Genomic DNA, 12,718 nt, shown 5'->3' on the forward strand with positions numbered 1-12,718 from the left:
AGTAGTGTTGAGCATCTGCGAGCAGAACGGCGCAAAACATATTAATTTTTTTCCACATGTAGGCCTACATCCCTTATAAATATGCGACTATAAGCTTACGATAGTTTGGGGAGACTTGTGAAAATTTTGATCATAAAGATGGGGATTTGAAATTCTTTGAAGGTATTGAGGAGAACTCTAAAAACAAATTAGATTTCAGTCGCGATTCCTCCATCCCCTAACCCCACCCCTCCCCGGCCAACCATCATTTATGAACACAGCCTCAATCAACCGTGTTAATTGGGCTGCATGCAGGACCTGGATGGGACTGTGACCTACATTTTGAGCTCCGCAGATTCCTTGGCGTTGGTGGCGTTGTCTCGTGTCATAGGTCAGCGGCGATTTGCAGCATGAGCAAGCTGAATTCCCGTGGAGAATATCTCGAGTAAGTCCCTTCAGTTTTCTTAAATACGAGCATTTTAAAGAACACATTATCTGAAATCTATATGTCTCCGTAACAGTAACGAGTTCCGCAAACAAAAGTTGCTCGCCAATACAGCGGTAATTTGTCGTGGATCGCGTATGTACCACACTCCACAGCCGTACGTCTCGGGGGTTGTCTGCCCGAGGTGTCCGCCGTTTATACTAGTTTCTACATGCGACTGTCGATACACGACGGCCGCTGTGTGGTATACACTAATGTACCGGTAACTGGTCGTTTCGGCACCAAGTCGTTTCGGCCCAAGTCGTTTCGGCCTCGCAATTTCCGTCCCAAAGTCATTTCGGCACCGCAACCCAAGACGTTTCGGCATCCCTGTTTCGATTTATTTTCAAACTATTTAGTAATTGACTGACCAGTCATATTCGTAAGCATGACCTTTGCGTTATGACCAGTACTTTTCTGTGCATTTGTGCACAGTCCCTCTATAGAGGGACTGTGATTTGTGTGACATTTGCCGTGCTGTTTTGGCACCGCTTTCAAACATTTGCCGTGTCGGCGGCTATTGCTATCGATAAACTTGTGTCACAGATTTAAAAACGATATGAAGTTTTTTTCTTACGGTCTCTTACTATGTTCACACGAAGTGAAGCATGATGTACATGTATGTTATTTGACACTTACTTTTTTAGTGCTTTTATTTGCAACATTACGCTCCAGCACTAGTTCCCTCAGATAGCCCTGAGCAGTGCCGAAACGTCTTGGGTCGCGGTGCCGAAACGACTTGGGGCCTGAAATCGGGAGGCCGAAACGTCTTGGCCGAAACGACTTGGTGCCGAACGTCTAAAACCTCTGTACCGTTTACCACACAGCGGGCATCGTGCATTGATTCACAAGCGACTATTGCGCCAACTGGGACTGACATGGCCAATATTGATCTCACCCAGACACTTCAATGACTGTGAGACTGCATAGTATAGCTGCATGTAGCCCTGCGTACAGGTCTGTGTGTTCCCGGCGTTATACGGCCTGCACCACAGCCCTGCAACGCTCCATGGAGATAACTGGCGATTCAAAATGGCGATCTCCATGGGTAAACAACTTGTCGAGTACGTTATGTTTCAGAAAACGAGCAGTTTTCGACGTTAGGAGAAGTTAATTGCATCTTTACTGGGGTCTGTTAGGAGGTAAAGGTAGGCAGGGAAATGATTTTGCCCCGATAGAGCAGAATTTCGGCCAAAAAGACCATTTTTTCGTTGCGGTCCGGATCCGGACTGCAGAGTCTCCAGTTATCTCCATGGACCCTTGCAGGGCTGTGGTGGAGGCTGTATAACGCCGGGAACACACAGACCTGTACGCAGGGCTAAGCTGCATGCAGTGCTCGAGATTTTGCCTTGTTATATGGGTCAGGGTGGGATGGCAAAACCAGATTTTGCCATCCGACCAATATACACAAGCAAAACCTGGAGCTACAGCACAGCAGCTAGGTGTCACAGTGCATGTGCAGCAATAGTCCTGTGCACAATGATGTTTGTTTATGGCGTTATACAGTACACGTCTCCCACCACAACCCTGCTAAGGTCGATAGACAAAACCGGCAACATGCAGTCTTGATTTCGACCGCACATGAAAAACTACTTTTCTGGCTATTTTCGGCCGAAATCAACTCGTTTTCTATTTATGCCTACCTGAATCACTCAACCGCTCACAGACTGCGAAAAAAATTGCTCTCATGATAGCTCTGCATGGCAGGGCTGTGTGTTACCAGCATTATACGGCCGTGGGAGGCCGTACAACGCCGGTAACACACAGCCAGCCCTGCCACGCAGAGCTTAGCATAGCTGCAGCTTTGCGTGGCAGGGCTGTGTGTTACCAGAGTTATACAGCCTCCCACCAGTGGGAGGCCATATAACACCGGTAACACACAGCCCTGCCACGCAGAGCTACTTTCATGACACCCCAAACCGTTAGTTTGCTGGCAATGCACGGTTAAGGGCCCTGTGCCAGCCATTAGATACGTTCAGTTACCGATATTTGAAAACTCAAAATGGCCATTGAAGCCAACTCTTTCACACTGAACTCAGGTCATGGAGGTACCAGGAAGAACCTCTATGGCTTGGCAATGTGCTTTCAACTTCAAACATTTCTCCAAGCATCTGCACCAGCACTACAGTAGTTAGAGCATGGAGGCAGTTGTGATGATCTGTTTTGATGACTAAAAGCATAGACCCTCGAGAAAAAGTTTTTCTCGAGGGTCTATGCTAAAAGTTACAACGTCAAAGGTCAAGTCATAAAGAGTGATAATCTTGGTATGGCCCCAGCGTATGGCACGATAATGCTGGGAGGCTCAGGGGAGGGGTCTCTCATAAGTACCAGCATGATCACAAATGAAGAAGAAAATAATGCCATACATGTGCATTTAACCCAAAATATTAGTGTCAAGCCATCATAAATAACTGATACTGCCAGATTTCTTGTACATAGTGCTTCACTTTGACCAGACTTGAAACATGAGTGCCAAATTCTAGTAATCATAATAGTTCGCTCAAAATTTAGACAGCGTTAATTTTCACATGTCATTGTATGTACGGGCAAGACAAAAATAAACCAAAAATAACTGAATCAGATGTAAACAGTCCTGAAAACAGCATAGGCTGCAACTTTAGGCTTCACACAGATAAATCATAATTCTCATTAAGTGTCGGAAGAACAGAAGCTAAGAGCTGAATACGAAGCATAGTCTATTCAGGAGGGACTTTGCTTGAATTTGTGAAAGATTTGAGAAATAAAGTTTGTTACTCTGAATGAGCAAGAAAGACAAATAGACAATAACAGTCATGTGAGTGCATCCTATTACCTAATAGGAGCATGTGTTGTATGTAAGTATGAATTAAAAAAGTGACCTTGAGATGGCAGTGCACGTAATCAACACACTTTTCTTCAAAGCAATAAATATTTCTTATCAAAGATGAAAACCCACTCATAAATATATATTTTTAAATTGCAAAATATCTGAAGTTAGCTACATGTGGGAGTAATACCGGTAGTTCACTCAAAGCATGAAGAGTGTACCGGTATATTTGTCTTGAACAGGAACTTCCAGGAACGTGGGCGCACAATAGGGGGATTACTGATGACACAACCATTTGCATAGACTGGGCGGGAGTTTTGAATTCTCAAAGCATCGCCAGGGAGCATCGCTTTGACCGTATGATAAATTTGAATAATCGTGATCGGCACTTTCATGACATATGCAAAGAGGGTGTCAAATGGTCGTACGGGAACACATATTGAAACATAGCGTTCTTCGACAAAGACGGAATATTTTTTCAGTTTATTTTCGACTCAATTTTAGTGGCTATATAAACACAGACATCATATGCAAGATTCAATGACAATGAACGCATGAAACATGGCAAAATCATGGGATTCTGGGACCAAACACGGCACGTCTGATCAGTAGCGTGGCTTTTTTACATTTGCATAGATTTACGATAAGCCGGCTTTTATAGGGGAAGTTCCTGTTTAAAAGCCTTACTTTTTGTACTTCTAATAAACCGTTAATTCAAGACTGAAAGTGCACACTGTAATTTAAACGCTCATTAAAAACTACAATTAATTTTGCAAAAAAGATCAATTTGTTTGTAATAGCTTGTCTTGTTCTTCATTGGCATCGATTTAAAACATGTTCAAAAAGTGATTAATATAATGATAAGAGAGATTGAAATGAAACTTATTTTAAATATTAGAATTTTATATCCAAACAAAAGTGCTGATTTGGTTTGCATTGTATTTAAGGATGAAATTTGAAATAATGAATTGCACAAAACTTGACCTCACCAGAGTGGACATATATTCTTTTTAAATTTTCAAAACAAGAGAAAAGCCAGGAAATTGAGTGATCTGTATATATTTGCATAAATTTGCACTTCTTTCTCACATAACTAGTGACTGCTTATCATTCTAAAACGTGAACCTTACCAATATTTCAGTGTTGGGTTATAAATTACTGAAAAATTGCAATAATTTTTGCTTGTGATATTAAGCAAATAATGCAGTGTAACACACAACAATGATTGTTTGGATTTTTGTTGATCATACAAGATGATACCAATAGGTAAATAATTTGGATATAACCCTATTTCAGATAATCAGGCAGCCAAAAGTGAAATGATGATTGCACTCTTACATTCTGAATTTTGAGAATGCTTGTAGTGCTGCGACATATTATGACAGAAACTGAGAACCCCATGGCCACAGAGGGCACTCTGTGGCATTCCAAAGGTATTTAACTTGCTGGCTACACCATTGCTAGGATTGTGAGGTCCTGATCACCACGTTGTTTTCAGGAGCCGATCTATCGCTCGCGTTGCTGGAAATGGCCACAGACATTTCTCTGTGCCATGACTGACATGGGTATACTATCGCTTGTCTATGTGCTGAGTCGTGGGTTGCATTTGTTTTCGACCCCACTCAATATGTGATTCCATCACAGTCACAATTTTGTTTTTCCGTCCATGCCAGATATTAGTTTCGCTTGGATAATATAAATCCTGATTCCAAGTTCAAAGTAAATACAGTTCTGCCAATTCTAATAATTATTTTCCTCCACAGGTATACAATCCGCTTCAATATTTATTGTTGATCAGGAGCAGATGACAATATTTACCAATTGATACAAACTAGTACCAGATAATAACTAATTTGCATAATTTAGCATGAAATAATTTCTTAAACATGGTTTTCCATGTGACCTATTTTCAAAATGCTTTGCAGTTGGCAAAAACAGGTGAAATATTTTGCTGAAAGTAAGCAATGAGTAAAATATCAATCAGGTCAATCAAAAGGTAAAATACTCAGAAAAGTTTCAAAAAAAGTTATTTAGAAAATGCAAAAGATATAGAGGAACAATATTAAGTCTGTCTGTGAAAATACCAACTTTATTTCGCTGCCAGCAGATTGGTAATCTGTGGTACGTATGTAACAATAAACATCATGTTAACTCCTGAACATTCTTTGATATTTTCTAGGTCAGAACCAGAACATCCAAGTTGACGTACCAGTAATCTCTGTAACCATGACAACAAGACAGATGAAAATGATTTACAATGTAGAGAACCAATCTTCATCAATTCTGAAAAGACTGAATGAATTCAGAAAACGGTCTCTGTTCACAGACATTGAGTTTTTTGTCCAGGGGCAGCGCTTTGCTTGTCACCAGGCAGTCTTGGCATGTTGCAGTCCAATGTTCAACTCAGTTCTTACTTCAGATGCACACAAGACAAAATCAAGGAATGCTTTGCTGTTTTGAGTGCCAATACTATGAAAGATGTTCTAGACTTTATGTACACTGGTAAAGTAACCATTTCCATGCATAATATTGAGCAATTGCTGAAAGTATCAAGTGAACTGAAAGTTGAGCAGCTTGCTACCGGCTGTGCACATTTCCAAAAGTTTTACAATGCATTTGATTGTCCTAACAAGGCTGTATACACATTACCTACCTGTGGGAAGAATGATTTGGCAGATGAATCCATACAACACTATACAAGTGAAGCTTACCAGGTACTGGCAGACACTAAACGAGAGCTGAAATGTGAAAGCAATATTGATGCCAGAAAGTTGTTGAAAAATACACATGATGACGACAGAAATATCACTGTAGGCAGTGATGACGCTGATGTACCGGTATTTGATAGTGGTAGTGATAGGAATGATGATGATGATGACCCCTATGAGGACGACACAGTCAATGAAGAAAATGCAATGAGCAATGAAAATACAGAGACTGATATCAGAGAATTTGAATGTAAGATAGAAAATGAAGACCAGAATGGAGCAGGTGTTCAAGAACTTTTTGCAGTGAGTAAGCATGTGGATGTTTGTGAAAACAAAGATAGTAGCAACATGGCTGACATAGAAAAACCAGTGAAGTCTGCAACTGTAAACCAGCCTCACCTTTTTGAAACAGTTAGCTCTGTTGCAGATATGAATGTATCAGGAAGTCACATTAAGGACAATTCTAGTTTATCAGGGGAGACACACACTGACATTGGTAACAATATTAATCATGCTGATGCTATGGCCAACAAAACCACATTTCAAACAGATGAGAATGAACATGTTGATGAGGAAAAGGCAAAGGTCATCAAAGTGAGAGAGGTGCCATTCAAATGTGAATTTTGTGGAGAAAGTTTTCCAAGAAATCATCTGCTTCAGATACACAGAAATCGAGAGCATTGTGATAAAATTCAAGGTCATAGTAGCAGTAACTGTGATGAGAAACAAAAATATTTGTGTACTGAATGCAACTCTGAGTTTGGAAGCAAAATTCTTCTACGGGACCATCTTTTAGTAAATTGTAAAGGTCTCCATCAAACAAAAGACCATGGTACAACATCTAGCATTGGTTCACAAGAAATTTCCTCTGAACAATCATCCAATACACAGAGCGAAAAGATTCTGCATGGGGGCACTGTCTACAAGAAAGATTTCAAGCCGCAAACACGGCAGTGTCCAGTTTGCAAAAAGTCATTTGCTACAAATTGGTTACTTGCACAGCACAGATTTGAGAGACATATGGAAGGAGTATGGTGTTGTGAAGAATGTGATGTGACATTTTACCATTACAAATCATTTAAAGAGCATGGACAGACCCATGATCGAGATTCAAAGTATCACTGTGAGAAATTTAAGAAATGGTTTGGCCGGAAGGATAGCCATGAGAGCCATATTAGTAGGCGCAGGGCTTTGAAATCCTTTGAGTGTAAAATGTGCAGCAAAGTTTTCAGAGTGAAATGTAACTATGTCCAGCACATGAGCATTCATGAAAGGAAGACACCATTCAAATGCCATGTGTGTAATGTGAATTTTACTTACTATGATGACTTGTTGAAACATGAAGAAACATCCCACAGCACTGAGAAAATCTACAAATGCCAAGAATGTGATGAGAGTTTCAATGGAACTTTGAGTTTAAGACAACACAGATCAAAGATGCATGGAGCCGTGGAGCAGTGTAAATTGTGTAAAGAAGTATTTCCCACCAAAGATGAACTGTATCAGCACAGACGGAAAGTGCATAAGTTGAGGAATTACCTCTGTACGGATTGCAAAGAAACTTTTGACAACAATCATCAGCTGAAGAAACACAAAAATGAAATCCATTTGCAGCTGCCATTGAATTGTAAAGAAAGTGGGAGTGTGTTTGAAAACACAGAACTCTTAAAACAGCACCACAAAATTCATGACAAGAAAGCCCTGTATTCCTGTGATGTGTGTAGCAAAACATTTGGAAGGAAAGAAAACTTTGATATGCATGTGAGAAGCCACAAGTATGAGAGGCCCTATCTTTGTGAAGAGTGCGGGAAAGTTTTCAATAAAAAAGATAGTTTTGCGAAGCATATTAGTATGCATTCAGGTATCAAACCGTACAGATGTCCAGTCTGTAACAAGTGTTTTGTGAGTAAAACATATGCAAAAACCCACCAGAAAGTACAGCACAGTGATCAAACTACTTTGAAACCATGGTCTTGCCCTGAATGCAAGAAGACATTTAAACAGAAATCTTACCTTACGAAACACCAAAGAAATGTGCATGCTAAGAAGAGAGCACATTTGTGTGACATTTGCGGAAAATGTTTTGGATATCGGCAAAAGTTGACGGAACACAAACGTGTTCATACAGGTGAATTGCCTTTTCAATGTGAAATCTGTGAAAAATCATACAAAACTAAAACAGGTTTGAACAGTCATCAGTTGTACGTCCATTCATCATAAAAACCTCATCTTTGCCATGTGTGTGGTGAAGGATTTAAATCTCCTGCAAAAATGAAAAGACATTTACTGGTTCATGATGAATAGTGTGTGTGGACATTTGTCTTTGATATGATTGACTTCCTTTGTTGACTACTCTTGCATGAGCAAAAATTTTTCAATGCAGAAATGGTTTGCTATTCAGCATAAATATCTTTTCATTTTACACTGTCACTTATTGTTGTCCCAAGTTGTCAGCACTATTGCTTATAGACACAACAGTATGGGCCATGAAGGTGCAAAGGGCTGTAAAGTTTATGCAATATTTTCATAATTTATTTTCACACCAATGTTGGTTCATGTACCGGTAAATGTGCTAACTGAAGGACGTGTATAGAAGTATCACTGCGCACTAATTTTTCTCCATCAAGTTAACACAGGGATTTGGGCATTTTGAATTTCAAGTAGCAGCAAATTTCAGGTAATTTGTCCATCTAGACTCTAGTATCAAAATTTGCTCAGTGACCCCAAATTTTTATTGGTGATTTTTGAAGAGAGTGGTCAAAATGTACTGTAGGGAAAGTTTGAGCAAAAGTTCAAGTCTTTCGCTTTTGAGGTGTACTATACTGCCTAGAGAGTAATAAATGTATTTTACAGTTATTTGGATTGGCTTCAGTCAAATTTTATTTACAAGTATGTATTGTATCCACATAGAAATTTGCACAAGTGCATTTATTGTGCTAATGGCTTTGTCAGCATTGCTACTGGGGTAATTGTGAATTAGCATGCTGTACCATTGTCCTTTTGAGAGACAACTCACTATCCTAGGGATTGACCCCTACCAGATATATCACTGACAAAGAAAGGTACAAATCAAATCGTTTATAGCAGGGTCTTTGAACACCTTGATATTGTAAGCACTCTAAACTCTTTGAAAATCATCTCCAGTACAACTTGATATTGACAGCACTTGACCTCTCTGAAGGTCACACCTCAAGCCAGACATCAATGGATACATGTACTTGTACCGTAACCTCATCTGACCTTTACACAAAAGATGTATAGTTTTCAAACTTTGGGAAAAATAAAAATGCTGCGCACTCACAAGATACTGCACAAGAAAAATAGTTTCACTTCCATGGTAACCATGGTTGTGTTCATGGTTGTGCTCTAAACCTAAATTTGAGTTTCTCATTTCAGAGATTTATCTGTTCCATTGCATGGATTTCTTTGCCTACCTCAAAAAAGCTTTTAATAGGCATTACTGATGGAAATAAATCCACTATTTACCACAGAATCATCTGTAGAGCACCAGTGATTGATGGTTGCCACATTGAAAAATGGCTGCCACACCAGAACGATCAGGCTCAACCTGTGTTGGCTCGCGATCCAAATTGATTTATGCTATGATACTCTACATTCATACTGAATTTCATGCTTTTATAACTAAATGCACGATTGCTATGGAAAGTTTGGTAATGCCGCACCATTATGTTGTAGCTATTGTTATACTCTTGCATCATGGATTTTTGAATTATGTTGGAATAATCAAATATTAAAGAAAAAAAGATTAGGTCACCATGCTTGATTTTCCTCAAATGTATGATGAAAAGTCACAGTTTTTCATGAAAATTGCATAAAATCAGTACATTAACCCATTTATTTCAAGTTCATGCAGTGAATGCAATGTTTACTGTAAGTATGAGCCGTACTGAAACAATTCTTCTACCATTTGAATACACTATTACCAAAGCACCTCTGCATGCACTGCATCTTTCATTATGCTGTGTGTATCCTCTATTCCATCGACGTCTGTAGTAGCTTCATGGACATTGGCCCTATGTTTCAATATTTTTATGCATCAAACAGTTTCTTGATGTCTCTCCACAGCATACTGAAAATTGCAATATTCAGTTTACCAACAAAGCCCATTTGTCTAAATATTGGTGAAAATTGAATTAGAGTTCAGACTGAAAGTCGCATGTATTTGTCAATGATACAAATACATGGTCCACGTAAGCTGTGTTGGCAAGCTGAACATGGACAGTTCAACATGCTATAGAACAAGAAAGCAGCTATATAAACTGAACAAAAATACAGTCAAAATACAAAGTTAATACAGCTACTGCCTATGGGCAGTGTCAGTGATAGCTCTGATGTCTGATGTACTTTAAGAGGAGTTTGGGTCATAGGACACTCGATTGACAGTGAAACATACATGTACTTGTAAACAAGATCAGGCCAGAGAGTTACACATAGGAGACTAGGAGACTTAACAATTACCATGGATTTTTGAATTCTGGCATATGAGAATAATCAAATATTAGAGAAAAAAGATAGGGTCACCATGCATGCTTGATCTGAATGAAAGGTCACAGTTTTTCTCAAACTTAAAATCAATACATAAACTCATTCATTTCAAGTTCATGCAGTCTCGCTCCAGGGTCTATGATGCAGTGAATGAAGTTTTCAAACTTCATTGCACAATAACACAAAAGTAAACCTTTGAAAAGTAAAGACTCTAATTTAAATGAAAAAATGTGTGACTAACTGGAATCATTTATTTTTTACCAAATTTGCCATTATTACACCAAAATTTCTGAGATTAAAACATTTATTTGATGGAATATTTTAACCTTCCAGTATTGTCAATTTTGTAAAACATTTATGACTACCATCTACCCGGTAAGTTGTATATGTTTTGTACTTATGAAAAAAAATATTTTTTTGGTTGGTCACTATGCTGAGTTTTTCACAATTTTGCAAAATGTAGCCAGGAATTCACAATTTGTATACTCTCTCATGTTTGTCATTTTGAGTGCTTTTAAGCTGGTGCCATTCATTGACCTGGCCAGAGTTGGATAAACACAAGTCAGCTTTAAGACTGGTTAATCCAAAAAGTCCACTGATACATTTAAAAATGAATCAATTTAAGAACTTGCCCTATAGGTGTATGGCTCTACAACCTGCTGATAAGGCATGGCCCATTTGATTTCAGGGATGGGTGGTGGAGGATTTTCGAAAAAAAAATTGTTGCAAGCCAAATGCTAGGGAAAAATTGTCTCTGCAGAAGGGAAGGAAAACAAAAATTTGCTTCCTGGAAGGCTGCAAAAAAAGTTTGCTATGATGGGCCCTTGGGTTGGTAGACCAGCATTCAGCGGTGTCTGGAGCTGCCGCCTGCGGCGTTTTTGAACAAGAATCTTTGAAAACAAAATTATATTGTCTTTGGAGCTGCCGTCTATGGCGGCATTTTTGAATGGGTAGCTATAGAAGCAGAAACCTCTTCTCAGTAGCATGAATCACAGTCACTCTGTGTGGTGTGACCGTACATGAATGTGTACTTGTATTCTGCTGCTGCACTTCTGGACTGCACCATATTATAACTGCATATTGCCGCCATTGTTAGAATAAACATGAGAATGTTTATTAAGTCTGCAATGGAAGTTGAAATCTATAAACCAACAAACCTCGTTATAAAGCGGTACCTCTTTATCGATAGATATTCTATTAAAGTTTAACAAAACAACTGGTGAATGTCAATGTCATGTTGTACACCATCTGACCCAATATTTCATTATGAATAAAAGTAAATATGTATGATTTGTGATATTCATTTGGTGTGTATAAGTGCTTTAAGTCAAGTCTTCAGCCGCATTTGTTGACGTTTCCTTGATGGTGTTCTTTAAACAAGGACTGGAAATGTAAAGGATAATTAAGATTTCTAAACTTCTTGATAGGATCAAAATAAACAATATATATTACTTTATTTAAATAATTCCTTTGTAAAAAAGTATCAAACAATAAATGAACAATTGTGTTGTACTCAAACAAATTTACAAACTGTAAGGTAAACTGAAAATGTTTAACTACTTTTAAATATGGAAAAAATTAACAAAGTGCGTAAATCTCTGAAACACTTTACTAACAGTCCACTGATGTCTAGCTGTTAGATATTAACTTTAAACTTGTTTTCAAATTAAAACAATACTATCTAAGAATAAAATCTTGACTAAAATAATAAAAAATTGCCAAAAATGCATGATATCGATAATTTTACTATAATTTTTTAACTTTAGAATAAGAATACCCCAATAAAACCAGATTTCAAAGAAAGAGCATGAGCAGATTCTGAGAATCTTTGTATTTTGACCAAAATGACTAATTTTGCCATGATTTAAACAAAATCCCTGTCCCGTTGAAGGTATTGAGAGGGAATCTGCAAAAAAAAGAAGATATCAATCGCGATTGTCCTCCAGCACCTCCCCCGCCCCTTTCATCATTTTTTTTTTCAAAGGGTTACTTTTTGATTTGCATTGATCGCGCCCATGTCACTGCAATTCATCATATAAACCTCCAAAATAAACCTTTCAAATGAAATTGATTAGGGGGAGGGTACTTTGGCAAAAATATTTCAGGGTCCAGTTGACTTGGGTATTGGGTCCAGGTGACCAGAGTCCAGTTGACTATGGACCTAAAAAAGGTCCTTTTTTTATAGCAATGAGTTGACACAGGGTCCTGGAGTTGACCAGTTACCAGATTCCTCGA

At 38.6% G+C, this 12,718-nt stretch overlaps 1 protein-coding gene across 1 annotated transcript; it reads left to right on the top strand.

Annotated features, from left to right (window-relative positions):
• Nucleotides 1-304: 304 nt before the first annotated feature.
• On the top strand, nucleotides 305-8,833 carry LOC139116027 (zinc finger protein 678-like). Its single transcript, XM_070678522.1, has 2 exons — nucleotides 305-424; nucleotides 5,449-8,833. Exon 2 carries the CDS (start codon nucleotides 5,651-5,653, stop codon nucleotides 8,195-8,197), a length of 2,547 nt encoding a protein of 848 aa, XP_070534623.1. The 5' UTR covers nucleotides 305-424; nucleotides 5,449-5,650; the 3' UTR covers nucleotides 8,198-8,833.
• The last annotated feature ends 3,885 nt before the right edge of the window (nucleotides 8,834-12,718 follow it).

The sequence above is a fragment of the Ptychodera flava genome, chromosome 17 (genome assembly GCF_041260155.1).
Source record: "Ptychodera flava strain L36383 chromosome 17, AS_Pfla_20210202, whole genome shotgun sequence".
In the NCBI taxonomy this organism is placed as follows: Eukaryota; Metazoa; Hemichordata; class Enteropneusta; family Ptychoderidae; genus Ptychodera; species Ptychodera flava.

Bases quoted from the DNA above. Each gene is read 5' to 3' on its own strand.
- LOC139116027 (XM_070678522.1), top strand. From the start codon at position 5,651: ATGTTGCAGTCCAATGTTCAACTCAGTTCTTACTTCAGATGCACACAA.